At 33.5% G+C, this 10,982-nt stretch overlaps 1 protein-coding gene across 1 annotated transcript in view; it reads left to right on the top strand.

Annotated features, from left to right (window-relative positions):
* LOC117112223 (probable global transcription activator SNF2L2) overlaps positions 1-6,255 on the top strand; it is a 28,265-nt gene extending 22,010 nt beyond the window's left edge. The window contains exons 24-26 of the mRNA XM_033255301.1: positions 160-413; positions 2,612-2,819; positions 6,058-6,255. Of these exons, the coding sequence (XP_033111192.1) occupies positions 160-413; positions 2,612-2,819; positions 6,058-6,240 (645 nt within the window). The 3' untranslated portion in view covers positions 6,241-6,255. The remainder of the gene's footprint in view (positions 1-159; positions 414-2,611; positions 2,820-6,057) is intronic.
* Positions 6,256-10,982: the final 4,727 nt, after the last annotated feature.

Genomic DNA, 10,982 nt, shown 5'->3' with positions numbered 1-10,982 from the left:
CTTGGAATTGTATTTTTCTTCTCTCTTTTGTACATTTTATGGTTTTCATAAAAACTGAGAATAACATATTATCTTGTTCTGTTGTGTATAAAATGAAGTTCAAACTTTAACTATAGTGACTATAAATATTTGGTAATAATTAAATTATTGTATACATAGGCCATTGAAGACGGCAATCTCGATGTAGTAGGAGAATCGAAGCGTTCCACTAAGAAAGCATCTAGGAAACGTAAACTTGACGATGATGACAACAATGGCTCCAGGGACGGAAGTCCCATTGGATCCAAAAAGGACAAAGACAAGCCCAAGAAGAAACGAGGTCGTCCTCCAGTCGAAAAACTTTCTCCAAACCCACCGAAACTAGTGAAGCAAATGAAGAAACTAGTTGCATCCTTGGCGAGATACAAAGATGGGTAAGTTTAATGTTAATATAAGTAAATATATACCAAAGAGAGTATCTTAGCTCAGGGGGCTAAACGGTGGTAGCCATGCCGTGTGCACAAAAAATGTGGCGATCTCTAGATTCCTGGTTCAAATCACGTCTCTGCTCTCCTTGTGTTTTAGAGCCCTGAAATGCACGTTATGATAGCCCACCGTCTTTCGGATGAGACATTTAAGCCATTGGTCCCGTGTACATGGCCCATGTACATGTTAAAGAATGCAGTACACTCTTTGGAAAAGAATAGGGGATTGTCTCCCGGTGTACTGCCCAATCACCACCAGAAGGACCCCACTGGATATAAATCTTCTACAAACTTTAATGGGTTATCCTTGGTGTTTATGCTGAAATAATCCAACCATTCACCTTATATTGCATTAGTGTGAACTAAGTCACTTTATGAGGCTGGAATTTTTTTTAGTTGTGAGAAAAAACCCTGCAATGACAGTGTTTGAACCCAGGACGCTAGGATTGGAATACATCTTGACCACAAAGCTGTTCAACTCAACTTCACCTTTTTATACCTTGTTAGCAAAACAAGGTATAAAAACGTCTTGCCTAAAAATAAATCAAATAGTAAATTGATGTTCTGGACCTATCATATCCTTTAGTGTGAGTCATGTATCATAAATTCCACTATTATGTGTAGCAAAAAAAGGCTCTACAGTGTAAACAAGCATTCTCCAAATGTCATTACAAAGGTGAACGTCAAAACATAAATAAAGATAACGTAAATGCCCATCATAAATAAGAACTTAACGCAATTTAATATAAATAATGCTTAAACTAAGTGGAGTACGTTGACTACTGATAAAAAAAAAAACTGGTTGAATAATGTGATCATGAAGACTGCAAATGACGTACACTTTAAGCATGCAAACAGCGATGTTGATTAAAATTTCCAGTTTAGCTACTGGGCATTGTTTAACTTAACAAATACCTGTCGAATATTCATGTATGTAATTGAAGTTTTAATAGATATCTTTGTTGCGAAGTTTCCAATAATGATCATTATACTGATGAAGCGTTTATTTTTGTTTTTTTTTACACTAAAAGTGAAGTGCGTTTTTGTGCCGAAAAGCACTCTGAACTTTTGTTAATGGCAAAAGCTAATCTACTGTACATAAGTAATTAACGCCTATAACCATGCCGAGGTGTTAAATTAGGTAGCACTATTACTTGCATTAGTGAAAACATTAGAATGCCCCCAGCATTCTCATTGATTTTAATATTTGTGATGGAAATAATTACACTGAGATGATTATTATGGACAGAATATATGCAACATCATTAATAGTTATTGTTGTTTGCGTCATGCATATCAGATCATTACTCAATTTCTTTTAAAGCAAGCCATGTATACACTGCAGCGATTATAGTTATGGGGCTTGCCATACTAAAATCAGTAACAACATCACAAAATTTACTTTTTAATGAATTCATATTCTTCACATTATAAGCTTTAAAATGATAAGTCATTTACCGGAATCGTCTTACCATTGCCACAGCTATGAGTAAAAGTATTATGATTTCTGTGCAATGAAGCATACATTACAGCAACATTCTTATACTAATTACTCAGTTAATCAATTAGTGACAGTACACTGGTTTTTGAAAGGCAAGCCTCAAATATAAATCTTTACCTTGGTATGAAGACAGGCATAATAATAAATTTTTAAGCAAAATGTATAGCTTTCAACAGGATTTCAAACCAAAACCTGATAACCGTTTGGATGCACTGTGTAAGTCCTGTTTTATAATATGCAATAAATAAACACTGTAACTTTCTACTAATTTTGTCAACATCAAGGAAAACTTAATATTTAATAGTTTTTACAACATCAAATGGTTTTCCCTGCACTTTGCAAAGAAAACTTCAAATCGCATTGTCAACAGATGTACAGTTAGTGTATCTAATGGTGCACCCCACCTCCAAAAACAAAAGGCTGCCCTACCCCCTTTCCCCCCTTTTTTAAAATGTTCGAAGCAAAAGAACCATTCTCAGGTAGTTAAAAATCACGTCATAACACCTTCTTTTGTGAGCTAGTGACCCCTCACTAAATCATGGAGCTCCTACTTTACCTTCTCACCCCCTTAACCCCTCCTTCCCCCTTTTCCAGACTCATAGGTATTCCTCTGCAGATGTATAAAGTATTAATTTTTTTTTCTCAGTACTGGGAGACCACTTTCTCATCCATTCCTCACCCTACCCCCAAGAAAGGAGCTTCCCGATTACTACGAGGCTATCAAACGGCCTATGGACTTCCGCAAGATTCGAGACCGCATTAAAAACCATCGATACAGAAACCTGGATGATCTTGAGAAGGACGTGATGTTGATGTTTGAGAACGCACAGATTTACAACGTGGAAGCATCACAGGTGAGTGTAAGCCTACTCAATTTTCAGAAGGCTTTTGTTGGTTAAATGTGCACTGTGGGCTAGTAAGGAGGCTGAGGAATAAGGCAGAGGGGCGTGTTAATTACAGCCTTAACATTGGCGTTTCTATTTCAAGGTCTTCCTTGTCTAGGGTTTGGTTGGTGGAACCAAGTCTTCTAGGATTATGACTTGAATATTGAAGGTCCAGTGTAAACAGCTGACTTGTGTGCATTTTAGAAAAACCCATTCCATCTCTGGAAGAATAGGGGCTTACCCATATAATCTCATTTTCTAAACCATAATTTGATTACTCTACAGTTAGTGATTATTATATATCTGATTGGTTAAACAGCAGGTAATAACTTTAACCATCACTCTTATCTAGTAGTTTGAATGACGGTTATAATTTCCCGGAAAAAAATGATAGTGCTTTTTTCCCTATCATGATGTAATCTCTAGGCGGAACGTTTTTTAAAGTGGGGGCCCACTATTAAGATGATCTGGGTTCAGATTTAGAGGGTTGGAGGTCAACATTTTTCCCCAAAAACCTCAAAAAGGAAATGAGCTTTCCCGACTTCTGCGGTGTCTTATTGACTTTTAAGTTAAAAATTCAAGCTTTTCCCCTTTTGAAAACGATTATGTGAATCAATGAACCCACAAAGGAAGTGGGAGGGGGTTCAGGACTCCTGACTCCCCCCGCACAGATCCACCAATGTGAATTGGGACATCCAGGGCTGTTAAGGGGATAGTTTTTTGGGGTCCTGGAGTTGTCCTCTTATGTAATAGAGGTACTACTTTATTTAAATGGCAAACTACTACAGTAATCCGCATGGCATTAAGGTGGTTCAACTAATGCATTGTTATGGTGACTTCATGTACATTAAGTATAGTTAATCATTGAAAGTAAATTGCTCTGATTAATATAAAGCTAATGCCCTTCGAAAACATGCCCTTTGGAATTCTTAGAAATCATGAAGAGTTAAAGTTCCTGCCATTTAACAGCACTGTTTGTGCCAGCCTAGGGAGCTTAAACCACATTTTATAAAAGGATTTGTTTTATCTGCTGAAAGTAAGATCAATTCTAATCTCATAAGAAGTACTTGAAGAGGTTCTGAAAAGGTTTGCATTACAACTTGACTACACACGGCTACAAAAGTCAAAGAGGGCCATGCGAAATGCATTAGCAGATTTTTACATTATTCAAATTTATGTGAGCTGGTTTTAAAATCAATCTTCAACTGTTTAAAACTGCTATAGTTTGTTACATAGTGAATATAATAGAATTGCAGATTTAATGATAAATAAATCATTGAAATATATGTGTTTGAATTTTAATCACATCATCAATACGATTCCTTGTATACTGCCATGTTTGTATGGTATAGAAGAAAATTTATAGGGTATCTAGATAGAAACATTATTTCAGAATAATTGGCAGATGGCTTTGAGTTTCGTACTGCCTATATGGTTACGCTTACAGTACAACCAAACCTACTTTATATAAATCAAATATTTAAACAAAACAAGCAAAATAAACAACAACAACAAAATTTAAATAAATATAGTAATGGATTAAGAGTCAACAAAAAATTATAATCACTGCCCTCAAATTAAATTGAATTTTGGGACTGAGGTTTCTTTGGTCTTTACCAGCTTTGGTCTCTAATTAGAATAAAGGTACATTAATATGGGACCATATAAAGTGGCTTTTAATTTGAGTTGATCCTTAATTGGAGGGTTCTTGAATTGGAGTGAGACCTGTTAGTACACAGTAAAGGAAAGTTTTAAACTAAAAGAAAAAAAATTAATAGCTTATTAAAAGAATCAAATAAGTGATTAATAATACACAGATCAAACCAATAATAATAATAATAATAATAATAATAATAATAATAATAATAATATATTTAATTTTTAAAAAATTGCAAAGAGTATTAGAATATTTGTTCACAGAGGTTAAAGTGTTAGCTTTGTGTTAAAAGATTAAAGATTGTTCTTTGGTTCTTTGGAAAGATTTTCCCAAATTAACTGGGAGGCTGCACTTGAATGCTAAATTTAATTTTTAATTTTTTTAATTTTGTTTCTGTTTTTTTTTTTTTTTTAACTCATCACAGTTAGTATCTTTAATAAGTGAAAAATATGCTTTTGAAAGGAGCATGAGTATTTTGCAAAAACAAGGTTAAAGTTACATTCTAGTTCATTATTGGACAAGGTCATTATTTGATCAGGTCATCTGGCAAAACATATGACCAATTACCAACTCCCTAATAAAACAACATTCACTTCTACTTGGCATGCCTGCCAATTAATATGAACTGAAATGAACCTTAAAACACATTCCATTTTACAGAAAAATTCCACTATTACAGTATAGATTATATCTGTGCAAATGCAAAATACTAAAAAAAAAATGAGGTTACATAACTTTCATGTCTAAAATCTTATTACCAATTATTGAATATGACATGAATAAAGTCATAGGATCCACTGATAATTATGACATACAATGATATGAGACAAGCTTTGAAAAGAAATATACAAGCAATGGCGATTTAATATTTTGATGTTTTTCGCAACGAGGATGGAGGAATAAATTATAAGATATTGCATCACACTCTTTGGAGTTTGTCTAAGCTTAGTTCATACGGTAAAATTTGATGTGACACATTTGTTTGATGTGCCCATATATGGGCATTGTGATGTCATATCATACTCAAATATAGTTGTATCACATTTATTTGTCACATAAAATTTGAACGTATGGACAGTTTTATACTATATGTAGCGAAGACAAGCCAAACCAGTCATTCGTCGCAAATCATGTTTCAGAGATAATGGCCAAAACATGCTGGAATGTCAACATTTTTTTAATCTACTTTATTGCACTAAACTATACATCATGCTATGTTGTTTTTTTTTGTCCATTTTCAATGTTAAAACAATTATTTGGTGATGGTTTCTGCCTGAGAAATGCCCAAAATTGAAGGCTGTTTTCTCAAGTAATTTCTTTAAACAGTTGTATGTTTTAATTTCTGTAAATTCATAAAGGAAATGTCGGATTTAAAATGATTCTTTTACCATTTTAAAGCTTTTATAGCATTTTACTGTTTAACCCTGTATTAATAGCTAAAATTTGATTTCTTGCGGTGAGTGACTGGTATGGCTTGTCTTTGCCACATATTTAAAACTGATTCTTTTATATATTTATATTAACAATTAATTTTATTTGTGTCACCCGTAGATATATGAGGATTCCTTCGTCCTTCAATCTGTATTCAAGAGTGCGCGCCAGTGCTTGGAGGAAACCGGTAAGCTCCCCGGAGAGGTGAGCGATACAGAGGCGGAAGATGATGACGACGAGGAAGACGGCTCTCAAGGAGGATCGGACTCGGAAAGTAAGATGTTTGAACATTCAAATAGATGAAGTTCTAAATGTATTTATAATGGTTTTTAATGGTTTTGATTTGATTGTTTTGATAAATGACATTAACACTTTCAACATCAATGTAAAAGCTTAAAATGTTTCAGTAAATACAATGATTTTTTTTTTTTTTTCGGTGTTCATCCTGGGTGTCCATCTGTGTTATCATCCCTGAGTGCTCTTCCCGGGTGTTCATCGCAGGGTAATTATTCCTGGGTGTTCGTTCTGGGTGTTCATCCTGTTTGTTCATTCCAGGTATTTATCCCTAGGTATTCATTCCAGGTGTTCATCCCAAGGGTTTCATCCTAAGGCATTTATTCCGTGGGTGTTCATGCTGGGTGTTCTTCCCAAGTAATTTTCTCTGGGTGTTCATCCCAAATGTTCATCCCTGTGTGTTCATTCTGGGTGTTCATTCTAAGCATTCATTTCTGGGTGTTCATCCTGGGTGTCTATCTGTGTTATCATCCCGGGTGTTCATCTCAGGGTGTTTATTCATGGGTGTTCATCCTTGTTGTTCATTCCAGGAATTTATCCCTGGGTGTTCATTCCAGGTGTTCATCCCAAGGGTTTCATCCTAAGGCATTCATCACTGGGGTGTTCATGGTGGGTGTTCTTCCCCAGTGATTTTCTCTGGATGCTCATCCCAAATGTTCATCCCTGTGTGTTCATTCTAGGCATTCATTTCTGGGTGTTCATTTCAGGCATTCATTTCTGTGTGTTTATTCCAGGTATTCATTCCAGGTATTCATTCCGGGTGTTCATCCTGGGTGTTTATCCCTGGGTGTCCATCCTAGGTGTTAAACCTGGGCATTCATCTGGGATGAACAATTATTGTTTATCCCACAAGAAAATACATCTGAAGTGATATTTTGACAAAATTTGGGTTTCAATTTTTCTAATAAGTTTAATATGTGTATTTCTTAGTAACAAAAGTTCCGAGTTGAGTTACCTAAGATGATCATGTTTTTGAGGCACAGTTTGTAATGCTATTTTTCAAAATTGATAGGAAAACCAACTCAAAACTTACCAGTTGTTTATCTTTAGAGGCAATTTTCTCTTAAGTAGGTTTTAAGACATCTGAACTTTAAATTGATCTTACTCCAGTTTTACTCAACCTTGAAACATGATTTACAGACGAAAATAAAGCTGATATGTTCATCTGTCTAAATATATCAATAACTCATTTTTTTATTTTTCGTACCGCAAGACACATTTTGTCACGACAGCTGACAAGTTACTTTTCATTTTTCTTTTATGTTTAAGGAAATTCTCTGAAAGAAAAAAATAACCCAAGCAGGTTTTCTTCTTAATACTATCTGTCCTTTGATAACATTGTTATGTACATTTAAATGGACCAAAGTGCCCCCCCCCCCCAAGTTTTTTAAAATCATAAAAAAAATGGCAAATTTTAAAGGTACCATAATCATATTTTTTTTTTTTTTGGTCTACACCAAATTTGTTTACATTGTTCTTTTGCTTACTGTTTATTTTTCATAAATATACAAAGGAGTACTTTGGTACCATAGATAGATTTTATGTCTAACAGTCTGGCATTCTGGCTAAATTTAAGAAATTCATATTCTTAAATATTAAATACATTTAAAACAATTTTTTTTTCGTTATTGTCTATAATTGTGGCACTTAAATATCTTGACCCATATTTTTTGGGAACAATACATACTGGTATACAATATTTTTTCTGATAAATGTATTTTAAAGAATATTTTGCTTTTGGGGAAAATAATTACCCTACTCTTCCCATAAGGAATGTAAAAGTTGAGGTTGATACAGAAAAAATATTTATTAATGAACACTTATATATAGAACTTGTTAATCAAATGATTTGTTTATTATCAAACCTTTATTGTTGTTTGTTATTGTTTGTTGTTGTTTATTGATTTTATTTTTTGTCTGCTCATTTATAGGAACAATCTAGTGCCGAAAGTGAAGGTGAGAATGACGATACGCCATCCTCCTCACGACCTGTTTCACGCGGCGCATCACCGGCCCTAATACCGAAGAAGCGATAATGTTTTCGTCCTGTCATTATTGCTTTCTCATTGGAAAGAGAGATTTTTAAAAGACCCATCACTCACCATCATGTGTCACAATTGATGACATCATCATAGTTGTGTTGTATTACCCTAAATGTTTGGTGCAAAGGTCAGATCAAAAGATGTATTGACTTGAGTAGTAATGTAGAAAGAGGAGGTATCGAATTACGTACTTCAGCTTCCTTGCTGTTTTTCTAATCCAACTAATCACGTATCGATTTTTGCATATTTTCATGCCCGATGCTGTTGCAGATATTTGTCTAATGATCGTATGGCCTTTTTTTTCAATTACGCATAATTAACTTGGAGAGCATGAAACGTTGCTAATTTCTTTGAACATCTGTTCGTTAGCATTAGTTTATTTACATTTCAAATGTGGCTCAGTTTCATCGTTTCCAGTTTGCTGGAACAAATAGAAGATTGATTGACATATTATCTGAGCATCATATGTAATTGCCAAGACTATTTATTCTTCAGCGATTTTTGCACTTAAATTATATGTATATATTATATACATATTGGTGTGTATAAAAATACATAAAAAAATAATTTGTTGATAAGGCTTGCATATTATTATGAATTAACATATGGGTTTGTATATGTGATTATAACCCTTCCATTCATAGAAGCATATATGCAGATGCTAACATTTAAAAAAAAAAAAAAAAAAGTATTGTGTGTAAATACATGATTATTATAATAATAATATGTTAATGCATGTTTTCAAATATAGACCTACTGCTGAGAAACTTTTTCAGCTTTCTTTTATTGATGCTATAGTTACCTAGCCTCTGGAACGACGATACGATCAATCATGCTCTTATAATAGAGAAATTCAATCTTGATGAAATATATATCTTGCACAGATATGGATTGCATTGTTTAGCACCTGTTTGTGTGATGCAAGCTCTAATATTTCTTTGGCATTTTTTTTTTTTTAATTATAGATTTTTCTAACTGCGCTTAGTAGTGTATAAAGCTTCTTGTGTTTCATCGCTACTTTATTTCATTATTCAAATGTATTTCATTGAAAATCCAATTTATGTTCTTTTAATCATTTTAAGCGGAGAGTAGAAATGATATCCCATAATGCTTTGTGCATGAACGTTTATTAAGATGTTTTTAGTATTGTATTTTTTGTAGGGTTTGACAATGGCATTATATGCAATGTTTTTCTGGTTGTCGTTAAGGCTTACAGTCTTGGAAATAGATAGGCTAACATTTATTCCGTAATTATCGTAACCCAAATCACTAGTAAATTAAGTCCTTAGCGATAGCAAACGCCAGTAATCTATTTACTGGTTAAGGAACGAGAACAGCCTAACACATTAATCAGCCTAATAACTCTTGTTTTGTGATAACATGTAGCTCTGTCCCACATGTACATACCATCATTCTTTTTGGGCCCGTATTTATGCTTCTTCTTATATTTTTGCTGCTATGCTAATTGTTTTTATCCTGTGGTTGTCTGTGATATGAGACATAACTTATATAACTATAACTTATATAACTTATAACTTATATCTTAAAACTGTTTCATGTTCATATTTGGCCATGATGTGTGTATATAAAGTATGGTCATGATGTGTTGTCGTCATGACCATATTTAGGCATATCATGTTGAACAGGACTTTTGCTCACAACAACAATTGATGCTCGTAAGAGACGCATTGTAGCAGTCTTCAGTTTTCTACAAGTACAAACGCCTTTAAGGATCTCTCCATAATTAGCGCCATTTAATGCTAGGGTTCACATTTTCGATGTCGTGCATTACGTTTGTTTAGAAAATCATTACGTTATCGAAGATTAACAGATAACTAGCGGCCTGAAGTTATTTATAAAGCAACTCATTTAAATTAGTAAGACACATAGTCCTGTAAATGGCTGTGTCTGAAAAATTGATCAACGACAATAGCTTTGGATTATGTTTATTCTACATCAGATACAACGCATAATTTTTTACTGTATTGTTTACGTGTATCTCACATTCCTATTTCCATGTTATTGGTTTGATTAATATAATCTTTGAGATGCTTGCTTATTTGCTACTAATGATTTCACTTTCATTATTCGGTAGTTTAGTTTTCATGTTGTACTGTAAGAATTACAAGAAAATATATTGCTTCTAACAGCGTGGATTGCTTACACTCCATAAATTTAGTTTGTTGTTTTTTGAGGTACAATATATACTTGCTTCTGTAATACGTTTTTATGCTATTTGATATTCGCTATATTCTGTTATGTGTACCATTATTACAACTTGTAATTTGCAAGCAATTGAGTTGAAAAATAAGATTTCCTTTCTAGCATAGTATATGGGCAATATATTAAAAATGATAATTCCAAATATTTATGGCATAGTATAATATTTGTGATTTTTCATAAGTTATATATCTTACTGTATGCACCATAAATTATTGAGAAAATATAGGTCTATGGTGATTGATTGACTGTATCCCTGTATTACAGCCATAAACGTGTGATAGCGTCAAGGTTTATAAAATCCACAACTAATATCAGAAATTGTAAATATCTGTTTTTTTCATCCTATTTTTGGCATAGATTTAGATTAAGCTTTTGTGGGTGTATATCGCTTAGTATAAATGTAGATTTCCATAATATAGTGTTTCTAATACCACAGAGACAGTAAGAGATCAGTTCATTATTACCTCCTAATGAGAAAATGAGTAG

This window comes from Anneissia japonica, unplaced genomic scaffold, assembly GCF_011630105.1.
Source record: "Anneissia japonica isolate Jap-2015-1 unplaced genomic scaffold, ASM1163010v1 scaffold287992_len753583_cov170, whole genome shotgun sequence".
Classification (NCBI taxonomy): Eukaryota; Metazoa; Echinodermata; class Crinoidea; order Comatulida; family Comatulidae; genus Anneissia; species Anneissia japonica.
This window is presented reverse-complemented; position numbering and strand designations above follow the sequence as displayed.